Source organism: Arachis hypogaea, chromosome 12, assembly GCF_003086295.3.
Source record: "Arachis hypogaea cultivar Tifrunner chromosome 12, arahy.Tifrunner.gnm2.J5K5, whole genome shotgun sequence".
NCBI lineage: Eukaryota > Viridiplantae > Streptophyta > Magnoliopsida > Fabales > Fabaceae > Arachis > Arachis hypogaea.
Genome location: NC_092047.1, coordinates 97,830,457 through 97,853,900, shown reverse-complemented (window position 1 = coordinate 97,853,900; position 23,444 = coordinate 97,830,457). Strand labels below are relative to the sequence as shown.

The 23,444-nt window shown below is 33.2% G+C and overlaps 2 protein-coding genes across 7 annotated transcripts; one reads left to right on the top strand and one right to left on the bottom strand.

Annotated features, from left to right (window-relative positions):
- Positions 1 to 3,596: 3,596 nt before the first annotated feature.
- Positions 3,597 to 8,021, bottom strand: LOC112727810 (ribulose bisphosphate carboxylase/oxygenase activase 2, chloroplastic). Its single transcript, XM_025777713.3, has 6 exons — positions 7,454 to 8,021; positions 6,058 to 6,386; positions 5,168 to 5,359; positions 4,602 to 5,074; positions 4,014 to 4,295; positions 3,597 to 3,931 (listed from the first exon to the last, which is right to left on the bottom strand). The coding sequence occupies exons 1-6, from the start codon at positions 7,490 to 7,492 to the stop codon at positions 3,816 to 3,818; spliced, it is 1,431 nt and encodes a 476-aa protein (XP_025633498.1). The 5' UTR covers positions 7,493 to 8,021; the 3' UTR covers positions 3,597 to 3,815.
- Positions 8,022 to 15,208: 7,187 nt separating this feature from the next.
- LOC112727809 (formin-like protein 21b) lies at positions 15,209 to 19,585 on the top strand. Of its 6 annotated transcripts, XM_025777710.2 has the most exons (9): positions 15,209 to 15,732; positions 16,177 to 16,341; positions 16,701 to 16,799; positions 16,945 to 16,986; positions 17,606 to 17,674; positions 17,739 to 17,789; positions 17,864 to 17,943; positions 18,315 to 18,386; positions 19,305 to 19,585. In XM_025777710.2, the coding sequence occupies exons 3-7, from the start codon at positions 16,716 to 16,718 to the stop codon at positions 17,915 to 17,917; spliced, it is 300 nt and encodes a 99-aa protein (XP_025633495.1). In that variant the 5' UTR covers positions 15,209 to 15,732; positions 16,177 to 16,341; positions 16,701 to 16,715; the 3' UTR covers positions 17,918 to 17,943; positions 18,315 to 18,386; positions 19,305 to 19,585. The 6 variants fall into 6 exon arrangements, 5 of the variants coding, with proteins under 5 accessions (XP_025633495.1, XP_072065637.1, XP_025633492.1 ...); XM_072209536.1 differs by having other exon boundaries at positions 16,177 to 16,442; positions 17,593 to 17,789; XM_025777707.3 differs by lacking the exons at positions 15,209 to 15,732; positions 16,177 to 16,341 and adding an exon at positions 16,420 to 16,442.
- The last annotated feature ends 3,859 nt before the right edge of the window (positions 19,586 to 23,444 follow it).

The window sequence follows — 23,444 nt, the reverse complement described above, 5'->3', positions numbered from 1 at the left end:
CATAGCCCACCAATCGAAGCAGGATTTTGTAATGAATGAACTACGATTATAAATAAGATGATTGTAGCTCTCTCTTTGTTGTTGATTCTTCAAGAGACAAACATCGAGTTCTTTCTTCGAAGCCAAAGTGACATGGTAAAAGGGTTTGTTGTTCTTGGGGAGTGGAGTTGGGATAGCCTGGGAGAAGCCTAGTTCTCTAGCTGTATAGTGAGAGGCATACAGAGTGACTTTGAGACGTTCCTTTTTGTACAGGGTAGCCCTGTTGGGATCACTTGCACAGCCAGTAGGCTTGCCCAACTCCTGTTAGCAAGTTCGATTTCTTTGGTGTCATTAGGGAAGAGAAGACATTCGAGCTAGGCAGGACCACAATTTTGACGTAGAAAATGGGTGAAATTGAGGTCCTCGTTATGGAAATTTTTACAAGAGTGGAAAAGGGAAAAAACAGCCCAAAATCGATCTTCATCTGATTGAGCTTCTAGAAAATTTGGTTTGAAATTAGCCAATCGAAATCCCTCAATATGCTGTTTGTCTGAAACGCCACCTCCAGGCTTTATCATGTGTTTTTTGAAAATGACATTTAGCCAGAGTTGGAGAAGTCAGAGAGGACCTCCCGTGCTAATCAAGTAATTGTTTTGAAGACAGTTGACAAACTGGCCAAGTTCTTCGAAAATGTGCCCTAGAAGTAACTTGGCCAAGTTAAAGGTGTTTCCTTAATGGAGGAGGGAAGCTAGGGGGTAGAAAAGCTTATGCATTTGAACACTTCTAGAGCAAAAGATTATTGCATTTAATCAATAAAACAAAAAGGCCATATGTTCATCATCTGTTATAGGGTCATTTTCTGCGCCCATATGATGAGCAATGAACTCGCTGTAAGAGGTCATGGAGGTTATGTTGTACTGTCGCTCAGGCTGCATATCAGAAGTAAAATCTCGAGGGCTAATTGGGAGCCCTGTGATGGCAGCTACATCGAAAAGTGACATGCCAATCATCTCACAAGGAAGGTGAAAATTGTTGGTAGTCCTGTTCTAGAAATGAGTTACGGCCCCAATCATCCAAGGATGTGTTGAAGGAGTAAAGTGAGAAAGTCGTAGAAGATCTTGAATCCCAAGAGCCCCCAAGCAGCATTCTTCGTTGGTGCAAGGTGCTCATGCCAGGCCGTAAAATCAATTCCACGAGGGGCGATTTTAGGATTGTTCCTGAAGGATTTTTGGGGATTGGTAAAAAAGGAGATGTCAAGGTCCTGACCAATCAACAAGTCTTCTCCTTGAGCATTGGGGAAGTAAGCGAGTCGCTTGTTCGTCCTTTCTAAACTCTCAATGGGACCAACAAAACAATGGGTGTCATCACCTACAGTGAAGGGGATAAGGATTCTGGGATCATCGAGTTGGAGCTATGGGTCATCAATGACCTCATCATTGACTTGGTGCAGTACGTGTAAGGCCGAGGAGCCGGTGATTGCACCATAGGACGTTTACCTTTGTCCTGAGTAGGGATGTGAGATGAAGAAGCAGCCATTGATGAGCAAAGGAAAACAAAGGATAGAAAATAGAGACTACACAAGAAGGAGAAATGCAAGAGATGTTGAGAGAATGAGGATTCGAGAAAGTTAAGCAATGATGAGAGGTTTGAATTTAAAGGTGTTTTTTTCTTGCTTAACCGTTATTGCATAAAGAATTCAAAGAGAAAGGAGGTAACTTTGCGGGGAAGGCAAAGTGGTGGAGAGAGAGTGTAAATTGTGGGAAACGTGTCAAACGAGTCAAATCGTTGGAGAGAGTAAGTGGCATTAATAGCCAAATTAAAAGGTAATTTTCCATTAAACTATGTTTGAAGGGTAAGTCAGGATTAAGTGTTTGGTCTTCCAAGGTGTAGTTTCGAAAACTAAACACATTAATCCTAAGGGGGCAATTTTTTGGCCACAAATGAATTGTATTTGAAGACTGAAGTAATTCGAGATGTTAGTAAGGCCTTGAAGTGGAGCAGAGAACGAGGGCCACGTGCTGAAATCATCGAGTAGGGAGTTGTTCAGCATATGTTCGATCAACGTGGTGATTCGAACGAGTTTTTTGAATAAGAAAGATCGAAGATTATCAAATTAGAAGAGATTCAGTAACTGTCCCACTTTGATCAAAAGGGCGGGAACGGTTACCTTAATCTCCGCACACAAAGGGGCTCGAATTCTTTAATGATCAGTCATGGAAATAGGGCTATAAATAACAGGAAGCAGTACGGCACAGGGGTAGGAACTTTTCTCCAGAAATACACTCAAGCACACTCACATCCCCAGCGAATTTCTGAGTCTGCATTCGAGTTCGATGTCTGTAGGATTCCTTCCATTGTCTTTACTTTTCAATTTTATAATTTCTTCAAACTTTATCTTTTCCTGTTCAGTTTATATTCAAAACATATTTTAATTTCATTGTCAAATTTACATTTCAGTACCTTTACTTTTTATGTCAAAAATCCTTTGACCCAGTCGAAGGTATTTTTATTGCTTTATTTAAAATTTAATGCAAACTATTTCGATTTTAGTCAGTTTTACTTTTTGAAATATTTATTTTACACTTTTCAATTTTTTGCACCTTTTGAACTCATTCCCTTTTAATGCTCGTTTAATTCGAGGATCTTTAATGTACTTACAGAAAAACTGACACCTTAGCAAAATACTGATACCAAAATACGCCACGTTAACATTTTTGGCATCAAAATACGCCACATTAGCATTCTTGACATCACAACGTGCGACGTTAGAATGCTACCAATTATAGAATAATATAATGATATAATGATAACGATGATTTGTTTGAGTCACTATTTTAATAATATGTTTTTGTATGGTAAGTCATATTTTATATAAAATTAATATTTATGGAATAACTCATGCTTATATCTCTCTTATCGAACTCCTTTGACCCTTAATATACCTGAAAGTAATTTTCGATTTCTTTGTGCTATGTTCAAAGTCGTCTTTGCAAAGCTAGAAAATAAAAATGCTTCTTTGCATTATTTCTGGGTAGTGGTTTACATCTATATATTTCCCTTATTATTGAATATTGTAACTGATCTGTTTCAATTCTGATTTTGTATTTAGGACTCCACATATAGGTTTCTTGTGAGGTGGAACAGATTCTTGAAATGGGAATTCCTAATGAGAGTGAAGAAGAAGTATCAACAAACTGGTTTTAGAAGCAATAGTCCAAACAAAGTCAAGAGAGGAGTGATTTGTTTCATTGCTGAAATTTGTGTGTTTTTGCATTTGTTGTGTATAGGGAATACTCTGTGTTATGCTTTTGTCTGTAATTCACAAATCTTTCTTACGATAGGATATTTTCATTTCTGCAAATTTACCATTTACTAAATCAATTATTTATATAAAATATATATTAAAATACAAAATACGTATTAAAAATAAGTTAAATAACTACAAAATCGTTGATTTTTTTTATGTATACTTATATTTTTGTAAATCTAATCCCTTGCCCATTATTATATGCACATATGCACTGAGACAAAGAGCAATGCATAGCCACTTATATTTTAATTTTTATGTAACTTCTAAACATCTATTATATCATCATATATAAAAGATGCGAAGGATATTACTAACAAAGCTAGTTATAATCACTCATAAAGTAAAACCCAAGCATGGGTTACACAAGCAATAGTACAATGTACAACTTCAAAGTTCAGATTAATGCACCTTACATAAAGAAAGTGAAAACTAATCTGAGAAACATAGTAACACCAATTAACACTCTCTTTGGACTCCTATGCCAAACCCCATTATTTATCTGCCCAAAAATGGCTATAAGAATCATCTAAAATTTGTATGTGCAGCTTCCATCATCACTTCTGGCTGTTGGATCATAGTTTTCTGCAACAGGGTCAGTGCAACCTTCAGGGATGGGAATATGAACCTGTTGAGCTCCTTTTCCTGCATCCACATAGTAAGGTAAGACTTTTTTTCACTTGTTTATTCTAAATTTTCAGGAGGCTTTATGGATCAGAGTTCTAACCATAGAAGTTTCCGGTTTTTATGGCATCTTCATTTTCTTCTCCAAGAGCTGCCTCATTGAGGTACTTGTCAGCCAATTGAACCCTCTTGACATTCTCTTGCTCTTGGACAAGCATGTTTCCGTACTCGAGAAGCTTCTCGATTGTCATCTTCGGTTGCTCGAAAACTGGAGGTCCCTCCTTTGAGTTCACAAGCCTTTTCCCAATGCTTTCCACCCCAACACTAGAGATCCAATTCCTGACTTCATCATCATACACTCTAGCCCTCACGGCACCAAAGAAGTCTACACAAAATTTCATCAACATTTCATTTTTTCAAGCTTTTATGATCGATGAAAATGGGGAATTAGCAAATAAAAAACAACAGTGCTACAAGGCCCAGCAAATATTATTATTTTGGACCAGTATTTACAGGAGTTTGCATACACGAGTCAACACAGTTTGTAACCACATTTACCATAATTTAAACACATGAATCAATATAATTTATTTGTTGAAGGCAACTTGGGGTTTGTGCTGGCTAAATGCGGACCAAAATTGATAAAAAGAAAAAATGCTGGCCCCAAGACTTTTTGAATAAAAAAGCTTACCAATAGATTGACCAGGGAAGGTGTCAACAAGCCTTACAATGTCCTCTTTGGGAACATTATCTGTCCTGAAAATACCTTGGCAGACACCAATCCGGTCTTCTCGAGTCGGCGCCCAATAGAATTTCTCCATACGTCCGTCGCGAATGAGAGGAGCATACAATGTTGAGAAGTCATTACCGGTGACAATGACGGGGACACGCGGATTCTCCTCCTTGTTGTACATACCAGGAAGTTGAACATTGGTTGGGTTATCAGCAATGTTCATGAGTGTGGCATTTACCATTTGGTTGTTAACTGTGTATTGGGTTGTTCCACCCATTCTACCAGCCCCTGCATCAAGATCATTGATGAAGAGGCAGCACATCTTTCCTTTCTTAATTATGTCCGCCGCCTCGCGATACCTTTGCCTGATCAACTTTGCAGGCTCTCCGGCATTTCCACTTTCCAATTCTCCAGCACTCATCATTATAGGGCTGAATTCAAAGGCCAAATATCAAAGAGTTAGAGACTAATTAAGCATCAACTTTAAGGGGAGATTACATGTTAAGGGATGTAATTGAACTTACTTGATTCCCATCTTGGCAAAGACAAGTTCACATTGAAAAGACTTCCCTTGACCTTTGCCACCCCAAATTCCCAAAATAAGAGGAACTTTAATATTTGGCAAGTTCAAAAAGTTCTTGGTGATGTGAACTACAACCTTGTCCATGAATGCAGGAGCAATATAGAAACCATCGATGGTGTTGTCCAAATTGTACCTGATAAAAAAAAAGGTGAATTAGCATTCAACAACTTCATTATTTTAGGAAAAAATACTTCAAAAGTCCTTATAGTTTCACTTAATCTTCAACCTTGTTCCTCTAATCTAGAAGTCTTGTGTCAAGTCCTTATAATTGTGTCTCAAATCTTGTATTTGTAGCATCTTTTGAGCCTCATTTACTTTTTTAGAAAAAAGAAAAAAACAGGGACTTGATCACAAAATTTTTAAATTAGAAGGACCTAATTAAAAAACATTATATAATATAAAGACTTAACTAGAAATAGTTAAAAACTATACAATATACAAACTTAAAAGTAATATCTCAAATTTTAATTACCAAATCAGACTCTTTTATTTTGTTAGACAAATTGGTCCTTGTCGTTGTCGTTATTTAATTAAAACATAACCACGCTTAATAATTTTAAAATTTGTATATCAGTTATTCTATAAAAACGAACAATATTGATATGAAAGACTGTCTAACGTGAATAAATTTTGTTGAAGACTAAAGACTAAAGTGTCCAACTAAAATGCTTTTGAGACTCATTTGGATATTACTCAAAGCTTTAAATTATAAGTATCTAACAAAATATGGAGTGAAACGATAGAAGGTACCTCTGGAGTAATGAATCAAACCGAAAATAAGAAGAAAAAGATTCAACTTTTGTTATGAAAATGAAGTTCAAAGTAACTTACTGGCGAAGACCGGTACTGATGTAATCATAAGAACTCATGACAGCATAGTGAGTGCCACTATCCATGGTGTTTTGGAAGAGAGAGTCCACCATTCCTTTTCCTCTTGTGATATCTTGTTGATCATCTGAAGTGTCATAGGCAAGTCCACCCCATCTGTCCTTCGACGTCTGCTTCTCCTCATCGTATTCGATTCCAGCGCAAACCTTAAAGTTCCCGCCAGACAAATTCCTCTGGTTTGAAACTACAGAACTCACTCTCTTCAAGCTGGTTCCAAAGAATGCTGAGTTTGTTGTTGGAGGTGCACCACTGCTTGATCCACTCAGTTTCAACTGCACCATTTACACATAAATCCCTTCTCTCATCAGTTCATATTATTGCAAGTTCCATGTAACACTATATCAACAATAGTAACTAAATTCTTATACCGTTAATAGCTTTTAATTTCATTTTTCGTTCTACAAAATGTCACAGCAGCGCATTTGTAAGTTCATATGTCATAAATAGTAATTTGAAACTAAATGAGAGATTCGTCACTCCAATGCTTCGTCACAATTCAATTTGAATTTATATTATTATTTTATCATTTATTTGGTTCTCCATTAAGATAATACCAACTCTCTGGAAGGAGATCAAAGTCCAGGGGGCCAGCAACTTTTTTGTGTTTTCTGACCAGCACTTAACCATCAAAACAAAAGTGAGTGATTTCTCACCATTAGATATAATCTCACACCATTAAAAACATTATTGATGGCCAATTGATGGTTACAAATTACTAAAATTGCTGGCCCCTAGCATTCCTCATTCTAAAAGTACTCAGTTAGAGTTGCTCTAAATGAATAATATTCTTAAATGTTATTTGAGGATTCAAAAGTAGACGTTTGTTTAGACAACCATCAAATTTAAGGTTGAGTGGAGATTACAATCTAATCAAATAGTATAAAAGAGAGGTCTACTTAGCTATATAGAAGAAAACATTATCTTCCTATGATCCTATCATAAATCTTATTTACATCTAAGCTATTAACATCTCTTCTAGTTTAATTAAAGATGAATTTAGAACAGACCCAAATAGCAAAAGCTCAATATATCAAAGTTGCTAAAAAATCACAATATTTCCTTGCTCATATAGTCATCGTATAGATAAATCTAAAAGTATGTAAGCATGTTTATGTACTAGAACTAGAATAAACTTAATAATATATATATATATGAAATTAAAAAATAAAAAAATGCAATTAAAAATACATAAATAAATAAAACCCACGAAACAAAAAGTATAATTAAGTAAAACCAAACATGTTATATATCTACAAGACCAAAAAGCTTGAACATTTTTTTTTTGGGTGCAAAGGAGCACGGTATGATATATAGTAAGTAGTAATATAAAAAGTAGTACCGGTAGCAAGTTGATGGCTCCAACAGCTGAAGTTGCCATTGTGTTTATAGTGATTCCAAAAGGGGTTTTGGTATCAAGGGAAGAGGACGAAATATGATAACTATGAAGCTATTTGAAATTAAAGTGTTTATGGATTGAAGGAAAGAGAGAGGTGAGATTGTGATCTTTATAGTGTGATCATGTTATCTGAATGCTTGAGTGAGAGTGTTGCCAAAATAGAAAGTGATGGAGAAAATGGAAATGAAAAATCTGTGGATATGGCCATATGGGTAGCATGGGAATTTATCAAGAACCACACAAATGAATTGGGAGTATTATTACAGTGTTGGCGCTGCACACGTGGCTTTTGGTGAGGTGGACATTGGTTTTGGAATGTGGTATTTGAGGATAGAGCATAGAAACTAGAAAGACTATTCATGTGTTTTATTTACAAAACAAAATGGAGGCTTCTGGGAACTCTGCTTATTTGAGGTTTGTGTTGAAGCTCCTCTCTCCACCACTCATATTTTACTTGTTTGGTAGTTATAAAATTATGAAAAAATTTGAGTTAAAAAAAGACTACAAGAACATTCTTTATGTTGTGATAAGAATATATATAGATGTACATTTATGATTTATGATTTAGGCGGTTAATTGAAGGAATTATCTTTTTAAAGATAAATTTAAATTAATTAAGAATTGAAAATGTGACTCCTTATAAATATATAAATAGAAAATTTGCTCTGAAATAATATACATAACAAGAATCAATAAAATTTTCTCTTTTTTTTATACTGCTCAAACATTTTTTTCTCTCTCTTTTATATACGTTATTATATATATATATTGAAATATTAATTGTGGTGAATATTAATACTCTTTCTATTTATGCTTTTTTATTTTATATTTATTATATTTTTTTATTCATTTATTTTACAACACGTTATCAGCACAAGATTCTGATCAAATTTTAGGAAGATTCAGATAATAAATTTTTATTATGTTAAAACTTTATCATCTTTAATTTAATGCTCTTGATATATTTGGAAACAACTATTTATTATGGATACTAGATGCTGAAATTCATCTTGATTCAATGGATTTTGGAGATAACATTAAGGCTGAAAATAATACATCCCAGAAGGATAAAGCCAAAGTCATGATCTTCCTTCGTTGTCATCTTGACGAAGGATTGAAAAATGAATATCTCACATTAAAAGATCATACGGATCTGTGAAAAAATCTTGAAAAAAGGTATAATCATCAAAAGACGGTGATACTTCATCAAGTCCGATATGAATGGACGCACTTATGTCTACAGGATTTTAAATTCATAAATGAATATAATTCAGCAATGTTTCGAATCACCTCACGAATGAAATTATGTGGAAAAAAGATAACTGATAATGATATGTTAGAGAAAACTTTCTCAACCTTCAATGCCTCGAATATGCTCCTGCAGCAACAGTATCGAGAAAAAGGATTTAAAAATTATTCTGGGATAATTTCTTGCTTTCTTGTTGCTGAACGGAATAATGAGTTGCTTTTAAAAAATCATGAAGCACATCCAGCTGACGCCGCCCTATTTTCTGAAGTAACTGTGACAAATCATTACCCAGAAGAGTTAAATGACAAAGTTTTAGTAACAAGAAGAATTATAGAAGGAAGAAAAATTATGTTCATAAAAATAGATCTCACCAGAAGTGGGATAAAGAAATAAACACTGGACAAAATAAATTAATAGAGGATAAATATTTCTGTTGTGGTGGAAAGAGTCATTGGTCGCGTACCTGTCGTATCCCAAGGTATCTAGTCGATCTTTATCAAGCATCTTTGAAAAAGGACGACAAAGAAAAGGAGACGAATTTCATTTCAAATGATGATGAAAATTCCACCACTCATTATGATGTATCTAATTTCTTTGAGGATTTTGAAGGAAATATTAATCATCTGATCAATGATGGAATAGTTTAATATGTGGGATTGTTAAGTATTCATGTAAATAAATAATGTAAGAAACTTATTGTTAAGTTTTATTTTCTATGCATCTGAATTTCAAGTATGATGTTTAATAAAATATTTATGAATTTCAAAATTACTAAATGTGTTAAGATAATAATAATAAAATTTTTAGTATATACTATACTTCTTAGAAAAATATTTTCAATCAAGAAAATAATTTTATTGTGCAAATACTTCTACTCATTTTATTATTATTTGTCTTTGAAGAAAATGGCAAGGACATATAGTAAAGATATTTGCCTTGCGGATAGTGCAAGTTCGCATGCTATTCTCAAAAGTAATATATATTTTACTCATCTTGTGCCAAAAGAAGAATATGTTAATACTATTATTGGCTCAGGCAATGTGATAGAAAGCTCCGGAAGAGTTATAATTTTGTTTCCTGGAGGAACAAATTTCATAATAAATAATGCACTATTGTTTACTAAGTCTTTAAGAAACTTATTGAGTTTCAAAGATATTTGCCGAAATAGATATCATATTGAAACAATGAATGGGGGAAATCATGAGTCCTTATGTATCACAAATCATGATTTAAATAAAAATGTTATATTAGAAAAGTTACCCTCACTTTCATCTGAGTTATATTACACTAAAATTAGTGCAATTGAATCACATGCCATTGTAAACCCAAAGTTTATCAGCCCAAATGAATTTATAATTTGGCACGATCGATTGGTCATCCGAGAACAACTATGATACAGAGAATTATTGAAAACTCCCATGAACATTCACTAAAGAAACAGAAGATTCTTAAATCTAGTAAATTTTGTTGTGCTGCATGTTCTCAAGGAAAGCTAATTTTAAGGCCATCACTAGTAAATATTGGATTTGAGTCCCCTAAATTCCTAGAAAGAATTCAAGGCGATATATGTGGACCTATTCATCCACCATGTGGATCTTTTAGATATTTTATGGTTCTAATATACGCATCTTCGAGATTGTCACATATGTGCTTGTTGTCTTCTCGCAACCTGGCGTTTGCGAGATTACTTGCTCAAATTATTCGATTAAAAGCACAGTTTCCAGAAAATTCAATCAAAACAATTCATTTTGATAATGCTGGTGAATTTACTTCCCAAACTTTTGAAACTTATTGTATGGTTAATGGAATAAGTGTTGAACATCTAGTAGCTCATGTTCAAACACAAAATGGGTTAGCAGAATCACTTATTAAACGTCTCCAGTTAATTGCTAGACCCTTACTTATGAGAACAAATCTCCCAACCTCAGTTTGGGGCATGCTATTTTACATGCTGCAACACTCATTCGATTGAGCCCAACAAGTTATCATCATTCTCTCTTCTACAATTAGTTTTTGGCTAGCAGCCAAATATTTTTCATTTAAAAATATTCGCGTATGCGATATATATTCCCATTGCACCACCTTCTCGTACCAAAATGGGATCCCAAAGAAAATTGGGGATATATGTTGGATATGATTCTCCCTTTATAGTGAGGTATCTTGAGATACAAACTGGAGATGTATTTAAAGCTAGATTTGCAGATTGTCATTTTGATGAATCAAAATTTCCAACATTAGAGGAGAGAATAAGATTCCTGAAAAGGAATTTAATTGGAATGCATCATCCTTGATGCATTTAGATCCTCGATCAGGACAATGTGAACTAGAAGTTCAAAAGATTATACATTTGTAAAGAATAGAAAATGAATTGCCCGATTCATTTTCTTATACAAAGAGGATAACCAAATCTTATATACCAGCGAAAAATGCCCCAATTCAAATTGATGTCCCAGTAGGACAAGTGGCCGCTGAAACAAATTCACACCAGAAGCATGGTAAACCGGTTATTTCCAAAGACAAAAATCCTCGAAAAAAAAAAAGAAGTAAATACTATTCCTGTTAAAAAAGATATAGTAAAGACACCGGCAGTTGTCTAAAATTTTGATATAGTTTTAACACCAGAAGACGTTCAGGTACCTGAAAATTGTGAAAATAATGAGATCTCGATAAATTATGTCAAAAAATACGGGAGGGAGGGGAAAGAAAATATAAAGAAAGAAAATGGAAAATTTTTTTTTCTATTATTTAAATGATCAAAGAAAATGAAGAGGAAAGAAAAAAGTGGAGTAGAGTCTATGCAAAACTTTTCTCTTCAATTATAAAATGAAAACTAACGAAGAAGGAAAAAATAACTATATAATCACAAATTTATCCTCTACTTAATAAAAAAAAATCAAAATTCTCCATTTCTCTTTTTTCTAAATTTAAAAACCTATCTCTTATGTTCTTCCCAGTTTTATAGCGCCAACAGGCTTCATCTTTTTCTTAAATATAATTGAAGATATTAATGATGTAATCGATAAATAATTTTTATTAATTTTTATGAAATTATTTATTTGTATATATTTAAAAAATAATAATATATTTTTTGTTTATTATATTTAAAAGACAATAAAAGAGAATAATTAAAAAAAAAATTATTATTAACAAAAATAATATGTTAAAATCTTAAAATACAATTTAAATGATTTTTTTCTATTAAAAAATAACATGAATACATTAATAAATTATAATTTATATATAATATAAGTGAGGGTATTAATGTAATTTTATTTTGGTATACTTTTTTCTCTTTTTACTTTTTTTGTTATTCAAACAAAAAAAAAACTTTATCAAGATAACAAATAAAAAATTAACTTTTTTTATTTTTTATTTTTTATTTTCTTTTTTCTTATTTTCCATCTTACATCCAAACAATGCCTTAATTATTTTCACGAAAAGGACAAATATTCATGATATTATCTCTAAAGTTTTTTAAAAATTAACACAAAAAATAACATAATCAAATACAATTGAACATAATCTAACACAATCTAATAAAGTTCAACAAAATTGAGCATATACATTAAAAATTCATAACATATTCATTTTGGTTATATATATATATATATATATATATATATATATATATATATATATATATATATATATATATATATATATATATATATATATATATATGTGGATAATTTGATAATTTTATATCTGCGATAATTTAACAAATTTCTATGGGGAGGATATATACATGTTTTTATTATCATCTTTATCTTTATTTATTCGCATAAATATTACCATTTCTGTAGGTATTATTTTACGAATTCTATCTTTTTTTTTTTTATTTGCATTAGGGTATCTATTAGGCTGAAAGTCTAATGACTAATTTTTTGGATACTATAAAGGTATACAAAGTGGACAACCCTCTCAAGCAAGCAAGCTTCATTTTCATCTTTTAATGAGTAACGAATCCGGAAGAGATAGTTAAAGAACACAGAACCTCATCCATATGTATCAACTTGCGTTGATATTTTACAAATTCTATCTAATCTATATCGTGGTTAATTTCTGTAGATCCCTATTTTGACAGATGTTTTTGTCATTCGTAAATTCTATAGACAATTTCAAAAAGATGGCCCCATAACCAGTGCAAAAATGTATTAGAAAATATGTAATTGAGTTGAGTCAAAATTAACTAATGTAATGGTGTAAATAGCATTTTTTCTCTAAAGTATTTGTCTTAGAAAATTTTATAGATTTTATACGGTAAACATTCGAAAATTTAAGAAGTTTTTCTTTTAATAAATAATGTTTACATTAACCCCTGAATCAATGTATTTTGCTAAAACCAAACACAAATAATTTATCACCGGCCATAAAAATACATATTTGATATTTTATAAAAGATATTTATATTACAATAAATAAATTTAATTATTAATTTATTGCAAGTTTGAATAGTTTAACTACTATATACTGACATATTTAATTATTTTAATAATTATTATTTAATTAAAATATATAAACTAATATGTATAAATATATATAAATGTTTGATGATTAATTTAAAATATAATTTTTAAGGGATATATATAACATTTTTGAATTGTAATAGTTACATATAACAAAAAAAAACTAAAAGAGCATATACCTATGTAGGACGCACCGGTATTTTAAAGTGCGTGCCATATTAATATCCAATTTGTAAGTTTCTACATATATTTTAAAAGAAAATTGTTAAGACACATCAAAATTTATTGTTTATAATTATTATTTAATTATTAATTTTTTTAATAATCTAATAATATATATTTTATCTCATATTTATAAATATTAATAATTAATTAATAATTAAAAATAATAAATTATGATAATAACCCAGCTCTCTAATCTTTTTTTTTTAAAGAATATTTCCTTCAAATTTTTAAATTTATATATACATAAAAATGGAAATTGTAATTAACAAGCAACAGGAACTTTAGTTTATTTAAAATCATTATTCACTCTCCAATCCACTTGAGATTTGTATAGTGTGTTAATTTTAAGCTGATTTTATATATTATGCTATTGATATGGTGTCTGATCTTATCATTTTATAATTTTTAAATATTATTGTATTTTTGCATTTTGTATGTATGTATTACATCGTATATGTATCTCGTATTCTGCATCCATGCTTCATACTCTCTTTATTGTGAAATATTTGTCCTTTTAATAATTTGATAGACCGTTAACAATACACATGTATCTAAATTAAATACAAATTCTATCTAATACCTCAAAATATAATTAAATGGTTAAATTTATTTTTAAATGCTCTTTCCTTCTAAAGGTTTTTAAATAAGTTGAGAAAGAAATTAAATCAAAGAATTATTTTTAAATTTGAGAATTATGATTTTAAAAAATTATTTGCAATTTTGTTTTTTGATTATGCATACTAGAAAATGCAAAAAATAAGGAAGGAGAGGAGTGATACCTTAATATATCTTGATTCGATTACGAAGTACAATATGATCGTTCAATCTCTACCACGATAATGGTAGAATTTTCACTATAATTAAGATAGATTACAATCATCAATTTCAAAAGATTTACACTCTTGTAAACCATCTAAATTATCCTAAGTAAATCATCTAGGTACTAACCCAACCTAGTTAAGGGGAACTAAGTTAAATAGTTAAATAGTTGTTGTATACACTGCTTTCTTTGCTTTTTAATTTGTATCTCTCAAAGTAAGCTTGAATATAAACAAAAATAAAGTAAGAACAAACTCAAAAATAGAAAAAACAAAGATTGTTTATATGGTCTCAAAATATGCACGAATTGGTTACTTCTTCCTTGGATAAAATCTTCTTTTATAAAGCTTGATATATTCTCTTTAATGTTGGAATAATTTTTCTTTTCATCAACTAGCCATTTATGCATTCAAAGGTAAAACTTTTCATCTTTGTTCTCTAATAAAGCGTGCAACAACTATCCATAAAAATGAAAAAAAAAATTCTTATCCAATTTGCATTGCAGCTTTTCCTTGTGATTAGGATCTGATTTGGAGAGCTTTCTTATTATGTTGATAGCGTAGAATCTTTCCAATCGCTCAATATTATCTTTAATAATATTCTCATTAATGTAGATCGATACTACAAGAAAAATACCTATTCAGCTACATTTTTTTAAGCTATATTTAAAAAGCGTAGCCTATTTATAGAATAGGCTACGCTTTTTTCAATGTTGCTTTTTTTTAGAGAAAAAGAAACACAATTTTGGCATCATTTAAAAAGTGTAGCCTTAGGTATTATAGAAATTAGAAATCACTTATAAAGCGTAACCCTATGTTAATATCTATGGGTCCACTTTTTATATCAAAGAGAACGCTTTTTGAAAGTAGCATATTTATTAAGTTTTGGGTACGCTTTTAAAATGATTCCTAATAAGCGCTTTTCCCTCTCTTTTTTTTCGATCCAAATTAAAGCAACTCACAACACTTAGTGAAATTTTCGTTCCCTCCAAAGCTCATTATCCCCTTTATCCCCTTTCTGGAACCACATGAATCACAGCGCCTTTGTTCCCTCCAAAGCTCATCACTCATCATCGCGAAGAACCCTCGCTCATCACCCAGTCACCACTCACTGCCAGTCACCACCCACCACTCACCACATCGCTGCGTCGCTCACCAGCTCACCACTCACCAGCTCACACTCTCATCCTCACTCAACACACACACAAAAGAGGGAAAAAAATCAGAAAAGTGGAGAATGGGAAGAAGAAGAGAAGAAGAGAGGAGAGGGAAAGGAAGGAGAGGACGACGCCAGCTAGGGCTCCGCCGCGCGGACCATCGTCGTTGTGTGCGCTGACCGTCGCCCCAGCATCGCCATCTCGTGCACTCACCGTCGCCGCTCAGCATCATCATCGCGTGTGCTCACTGTCGCTGCTCAGCATCGTCGTCGTCACTCAGCATCGTCATCGCCGCTCACCTGAGAAGGTATGTATCGATTTTTAGTTTGTTCTGTGAAATTTGGGAGGTTTTGGGTTCCAATTTTAGGGTTTTTAATTAGGGATTTTACTGCATGAATGGTTTTAGCTTCCTGGTAGCCGAGAAGCAATCGCAGACCACCTACAATAATTCTCAATCTCATTCTCTTTGTCGCTCGTCATCTCACTTTTTATCTCATTCGCTCTCTCTTTGTCTCACCCTCTATCTCACTTGTTCTCTGTGTATGGATTTTTCTTCTGTGAATTTTTGAAGGCTTTGGGGGTTCTATTTTTTGGGCTTTCTAATTTTATGAGTTTCTGCTTCTTGCTTCGTTAGGGTTTTCTTTTTTGTTTGAGAAGATTATTGGCCTCAAGTGTGCGAATTGTCGCCTCTTCAAACAGATTTTATTATTTCTAACACCATTTGTGGTTTGTGTGTGCTATGAATTTGCAGAGCTAATGCAGATAGAAGCCAGAAGATTGGGAATTACTGATCAATGGTTCTTTAAGCTCTTCCTTCTCATCACTGATATTGGATCCGTGCAGCCTGTGTCAGGCGCTGAATCTGTTCTAGGAAGGCAAAGTCAGTGGAAAGGATACAAAGACTAACGAGACTAAGGTTCGTTCACATCTAGTGGTTCAAAGAATAATCCAGGATTATTGGTTACATACTTGTATTCATTGATTTGGTAGGTTAAGATGCCACTTCCTGATATGATGGTAAGCTGAAAAATGGCGTGAATAAGTTTTTTGATCATTCAGGATAGAAGATTTTATAATGAAAATATCATTCTTATGCATGTTGCTTTTTAGTAAATATTAGTGTTTTTTATTTACATAGAAGATGCTTATTGAAATTTGATTGACTTGTATATGTGCCTAAGGCCACCGATAATAGCTCTTGCCAGCAAATCTGAAATATCCACCTCGAACAATGTGGTTAAGTATTATCTAACATGTTAAAATGGATATTCTCAGGCTGCTGTGCTGGCTATGGATGAATCAGTATTAGATGTAGATCAGGTGGAAAATCTCATTAAGTTTTGTCCTACCAAAGAAGAGATGGAACTTTTGAAGGTAAAGATTAACAAACTTATCATACTTAATTCTTACATCTTGTTTTGTCAGCTAAGGTTTCTCATTTGGCGTCTGCTGTTACGGAAACATATCTTTTACTCTGGTTTGTTTGCTTTTCTAATTTTGATTCCCCTTGTTTATGAAGGGATACACTGGTGACAAAGAGAATTTGGGAAAATGCGAACAGGTGTGTACTAATTTGTTATAGCCATATCATTATTTATGATAGCTAATTTAGTGTAAATCTAAGTACTCAGAATTATATAGGTTACTGTTTGTAGGCTCCATAACTAGGATCCGTCTACCAGCATTTGATTTCTTAGACCCTTTACTTACTTTAAAATCTGATAGGGAGTTGGGAGGAATGGTGGAGAAATGAAGTAGAGAAGAGAGGAAACTTATTTTAAGGGAAAAAAAAAGAAAAAACAATTGTTGGCATGGAAACTGGAAATTGCAAAATTCTGGGTATAAATAATTAGCTGCAAAGGTTAAAGAACTGAATGCGGCAAGGCTTTGATTTTGGAAGTGAATCTAACATATGATAATGATCAATAAAATTATGCAAGAAGTCTGTTTCCTTGGAAGGCAGCTCATATGAATTCAAGGTCTATATCACGTATAGTTACAGATTTGTTGTTGCCTGCTTGCTTCTAGAAAGAAAGAAGCAATTTATTACATGTCCCCGCTTTTCCTTTAGATGTTGGTTATAAAACAATTCTTTTGGCCTTTCCTAATGCAATATCATACTATGTATCTATAATCATATCCTTGTATATATTTGGTCATGTTTCAGTATTTTTTTATAGCTGATGAAGGTGCCACGAGTAGAGTCAAAGTTAGGAGTATTCTCTTTCAAGATTCAATTTCTGTCTCAGGTATGGTGGTGCTTGCTATATTTTTCTTTATGTTTGATTCAGTTATGCTTTTTTCTTTTTGCAGGTTACAGAATTTAAGAAGAGTTTAAAAACTGTGAACTCTGCTTGTGAAGAGGTACATTGTGCATGAAACTAACAAACTGTGTTATTGGTATTTCTTTGACCTCATGCATTTTCTCTTGGGAATAGGTCCGAAAGTCTATCAAGCTGAAGATCATGAAGAAAATTCTTTTTTTTGGGTAATACATTAAATCAAGGAACAGCTAGGGGTATGTACTTTTTTCCTTTAAATGTTAATGTCCTTATCATTCTCTAGGACATCGTTCTAGCTCTCTCAATTTTCTATGTTTGGATAATCACAGGCCCTTCTTAATTTTTCAGCAGTTAAAATTTAATTTGATTCTGTTAGATCTTGTCTAACGTAAACTTACAGTTTATGGATTACTATTTATTTATTTAATTTATGCAAGATCCACAATTGGATTCAAGTAGGATAGTCTTTTAAAGCTTACTGACACTCGTGCTTCTAACAATAAGATGACACTGATGCACTATCTTTGCAAGGTATAATAACAATTGCACTAAAGGAATATATCATTTGATCACTTACCTTCTTTCTATTTTGCTATTTTGGCTCTAGGTTCTAGCTGAAAGGTCGCCTGGACTGCTTGACTTCCACTTAGACCTTGTAAGCCTGGAAGCTGCGACTAAGGTGATGATTTATGCTTGGTTGGAAAAAGAAAATTATTCAACTGCTAATTGCTAGTTTGGTTGGTTTATTGGTTCTGTTTCACTTTGTTCCCCTGTAAAACTGAGCACATATCTCCTCCTCTGACTTCTTGCAATGATATATGTGTCACTTCCATTTGTTTGTGGCTGAAAATTGTTTTTGCAATTTTGGTTGTTGTATTTCTGATTTTGTGTACTTCCGTTTGCTATGGCTGAAAGTTATATTGCTATTTTTGGTTCTTTTCTTTTCACCATGAACTAGAAACATGGGATGACTTGGTATATATGAATTTTTTCCTATTTTTTTATTCATCTGCCGATAAAAAGCAAATAATACTAGCTATGGTTATAGACTTATAGTATTAGTATTTTCAAATTAAAGTTATTAGTTTTAATTTAAAAAAAAATGTTACAACAGCAGATATAGTATGTATAACATGATAATAATATATTAAAATTTTAGTTTTTAGGTGCTAGTCCTAATCATGTTCTATATGTTGCTGCTGCATGTAGTAGTAGTAGTTGGAGGAGTAATAATTCAAGATTGGCTTGTGTAGGAGAGTTTAACTTTTCAAATGTGAAGAGAATAGGAAAATTTTGTGGCAACAGTTCTGATTTTGGCATTGTGGTGGGAGGCAGGGGATTTTTGTCTAGCTGCTAGGGTGATGATTTTTTAAATTATAGCTCTTTATCTTATGGTTTATAGCTTATACTTTTTTGTATCTTTGAATTCTAATTTTGGATTTGTGAAACACTACTATGCATTGGTGAAACTTGTACACGGTACAGAAAGGATTAATGATATCAGTCATTGATAGTTTTGATTCTGGTTTTTTAATTTTTATAATCGCGAATGTCATTATAAATATTTTTCTAATTACTTTTCTATATAATTATGCAGGATAATATTGAGGATGATGATAATGAAGATTAAGTTGATTATTATTGTGGTTTATTGGCTAAGATAGAGTAGTGTTGGGAATGGATACATCTGTAGTTGACTAATGACTTTTATTTGAAGATACTTATGTAGGATATAATATTTTAATTTTTTATAGAGTATTAGTAGTAAATTCTAAGTGATATCATAATTATTTTGATATGGCTATGTTTATTTTAATATGAGATGTATGGATATTCAAAATTAACATTATTCTAGTACTTTTGAATCATTATTATAAATATATTTTGGTTATAGATAATTTTTATTATTTAAAAAAATTATTTAGTATAATTATGTATTTATTTTTATTTTATAATATTTAAATCATTTAATTAAAAATACAGAATTATTATATATATAAAATAAAAAAAATAATAAGGGGCCTAAGGCTGCACTTATATACAGTAGCTATAGTATATATAAAAAAAAAACGAGGGACCTAAGGCTACACTTATAAAAAGTAGCCATGGAATATAATGTGGCTACGCTTGACAGGTGATGCAATAGTGTTGAAAAGCGTAGCCTACTTGAAAAGTGTAGCCTATTCCCAAATGCCAAAAGCGTAGCTCTTGGTGCAGAAAAGCATAGCCTTTGGTCCTGCACAGCATCACTTGAAAATCGTAGCCTATTCCCAAACGCCAAAAGCGTAGCTCTTGGTGCAGAAAAGCGTAGCCTTTGAGAATAGGCAACGGCCGAATAGGAATCACCCAAAAAAGCATAGCCGTAGCCCAAAAAGCGTAGCCGTAGTCTAAGGCATCATTTTTTTACTTTTGGCTACACTTTTCAAGTGTACCTGAATGGGTGTTTTTCTTGTAGTAAAGCAAAATTCTCACTTGCTTGATTGATCATCTTTCATTGATTTCTACATTACTCATTATGAAAATGATAATAGAAAATAATCAATTTTATTTATCATCATAAGATTTCAAATCAAATCTAAACTTAACAATCTTTCTCTTATAACAAACATGATTAAACTTTAAAAAGGATAAAGCAAAGAGATAAATTTTCTGAATTCAACAAACTCTCCCTGTTTATGAGCATCCATTAATAAAGGTCAATAGCTTAAAGCTGTGGAACCTAGAACTAAAAATGAGTCAAGCCATTAGCTCATGTGCTAATTCGAACTCGACTCATTAATAGCTTTAAGCTAAACTCGTGAGTTGGTGAGCTGAGCTTAAACTTGGAATTGACCTTATAAATTAAATGAGTCGAGCTTGAGTTTGGATAAGTTCAGCTTATTAACTTGTGAGTTGGCTCGATTATATATATATAATTTTACATATATATTAATGTTCTTAATTATTTAAAATTTTATAGTCATTTTTTATACATAATTTTGATGTAAAATATAAATAAAAAATTTATAATTGATAGATAGATAATATATAAAATTAATTTTTTAAATATTTTTAATTTATATATAAGTTATAATTTATTGATTATAGATTATGTTCCTATTATTTAAACTAGCTCGTGAGTTTTCGGTAAGCCGAACTTGAGTTTAAGAAATAGGATCGATTATTAATTAGTCAAACCATAAATCAAGCTCAATTTTTATGAACCAAACTTGAATTTGGTTTAACTCGACTCATCTCAACTCACTTCCAATTCCAGCCCTAACTAGAATTTAATTGTTTACAAAAACAACACATATGCCAAAAAATATTAGACATAACTTGATGTATATGACCATTATATATATATATATATATCTTAATCAAAAGAGATATCAAAAACTAAAAGAATATAAATAAATAAATTCACAAGGTCATAAAATGCATAAACCAAATAATAGCTAGTTTAATTTAATCTTTTCTTTCTTTTCCTTTTATCATTAAGAAGGGAAATAAAAAAAAGTTCAAACATCAGCAGCAATAACAAAAAGACTATGAAAGACTAGAGGCATTTATAATTGATACAAGAAATTTTCTTGAGAGAAAATGAGAGAGAGAACGAGAGCTGGTAAGAGGGAGGGGGGAACACCGGGTGGGGCAAAACACTACAGAGCAAACATGGGAAAGATTCTAGAGTTTGGAATAAAGAAGAGTTTAAACGATTAGAGCATGATTCCTTCTTTGTCTTCGTTGACAACCTACCGGAAGATATATCTAAGCGAGAGCTCTTCAATATGTTTAAATGGACAGGCAGAATCATATATATATATATATATATATATATATATATATATATATGTCTGTCACGTAAGAATAAACATGGTCAAATATACCTTTTTGCTTTCATAAGGTATACAACGAAAGGAGGAGCACTGAAGGCTGTTGCGGATATGAACAAGTGGGTCCTAAGAGGCAGAAGGCTGTTTGTAGGAGAAGCGAAATATAGAAGGGGAGGTGAAATGCAAAATAGGGATGGCAAGAATATGAATGCCAACGATGTGACTGAAACCGCAAGGCAAGGCGCAGGAAGAAGAGATCCGACGAACACAAGGGTAAGAACAGTCGTAGAGAGAGAGACGACCGGATCGAGTGGTGCACTAAACAAGGATCCGCAAACAAACAGACGGCTGAAGAAAGTAGAGGTGCCGATATCGGACGAGAATGTAGTCTGGTTGCAAAGAAGTATTATCGAAGGCACGAAGAAGGCTATCAATTTCAAGGCCCTCCAGGAAATAGTTCATAGGGAATGGCCAGCGGTTACCCAAGTTAGGGAGATGGGAGCCTATAAAGCTATGATAACTTTTGACTCTGTGCTGAGTGCGGAAGAAGCGTACACCTTTCGAATGAATGATTTATTAAGGCTGTTTCATATGGTATGGAGATGGGATGAGACTGAGAAGAGTGAATCAAGAAGAGTCTGGTTGGAATGCTATGGAGTTCCCTTGCATGCATGGTCAATAGACTCCTTTCGCAGGATAGGACAGCAATGGGGTGATGTGGTTAAACTTGATAAATTAACGGAGTCGTGCAATTCCTTCAGCGTGGGTAGAGTTCTAATTGATACGTGTGTCTTTAATATGATTAACGAGTGGATTCACATTACAATAGGCACAAGTGAATTTGACGTACTCGTAAGGAAAGTGGGAGGAGAGGTATATCGAGAGGAGTGTAATCGGGAGAGGTACAAGGAGTCAGAAGATAGCAAAACGCTACATGATGTAGTGACGGAACAAGAAGAAACTAGTACAAGGATGATTCATGGCGGCGGAAAGCAGGTGGTTGACCGGGATCAGGCGGCTGAGATTATGCTGGTGAGGTACAGGAACAATGAATATGACAAGGATAATTATGTAAATTCAGTTGTGGATTTGAATGAATAGAATCATCAGAATTTGAATTCACATTACCCTATGGCTAATTGTCCGGCATTGAATGAAAACGAGGATTCTCAGGGATCATTAGAGATCAATGGGGAGATAGACTCGGACAAAACGGAAACATTCGTGTATGGGGAGGATCATGGGTATAACGGTAATGAAGTTACAAGTAAGCATAATGGGATGGGAGAAGCAAAGCCCAACAAGGATGGGGAGTATCATGGCTACATGCTTAAGAAGAGCATAATTTACAATAATGGGCTGGGAACAGCAAAGCCCAATCTGGATGACCAAAGGATCCAGCCTAGAGAGAAGGGTATAGTCCGTAAGGAAGGTGGACATCCGAGCAGGGTTGGGCTAGAACCCGCGTCCATGACCCGGCAAGGACAGCAGGCTGAGAGTGCGCACGGTTCACGGGGGGAGCCTTCACGAAGGAGTAGGGCAGGGGATGCACTGCGAGTTGGTGGGGAAGGCAGCGCTCAAGACCGCGAGGAAGCGGTGCCTGAAGCCTCTCGACTGAGGGGGTAGCACTCAACTGCCGATGAGCTACAGGACGAGCCTAACCGGGTTGGTGGTCCAAGAGTTGGGAAACTTAAGAACTCCAAGGCAAAGGGTGGGCTTGTTCTCGCGTCTGCGGAAGCCACACGGGAGGTGATGGGCATCGGCTTGTTGGGAGCGAGGACAGGGGGCACAGGCGCAACGGCTCAAGGAACTGAACCCCCCTTTCGGAGAAGGGAAACATCAAGTAACAAGGCGGATGAGGGGAGGGTGCAAACTGCGGAGATGGAGATAGGGGAAGATACAGTTGGTGCAGCTTATGGAGA

Excerpts from the sequence above, each read along its gene's own strand:
- LOC112727809 (XM_025777707.3), top strand. The coding sequence starts at position 16,422 with ATGCCACTTCCTGATATGATG. Across the intron at positions 17,675-17,738 it reads AGATTCAATTTCTGTCTCAG|GTTACAGAATTTAAGAAGAG; the intron begins GTATGGTGGTGC and ends TTCTTTTTGCAG. Across the intron at positions 17,790-17,863 it reads TGAACTCTGCTTGTGAAGAG|GTCCGAAAGTCTATCAAGCT; the intron begins GTACATTGTGCA and ends TCTTGGGAATAG.
- LOC112727810 (XM_025777713.3), bottom strand. The coding sequence starts at position 7,492 with ATGGCAACTTCAGCTGTTGGAGCCATCAACTTGCTACCG. Across the intron at positions 6,387-7,453 it reads GAGCCATCAACTTGCTACCG|TTGAAACTGAGTGGATCAAG; the intron begins GTACTACTTTTT and ends TAAATGGTGCAG. Across the intron at positions 3,932-4,013 it reads AAAAACCGGAAACTTCTATG|GAAAAGGAGCTCAACAGGTT; the intron begins GTTAGAACTCTG and ends ATGTGGATGCAG.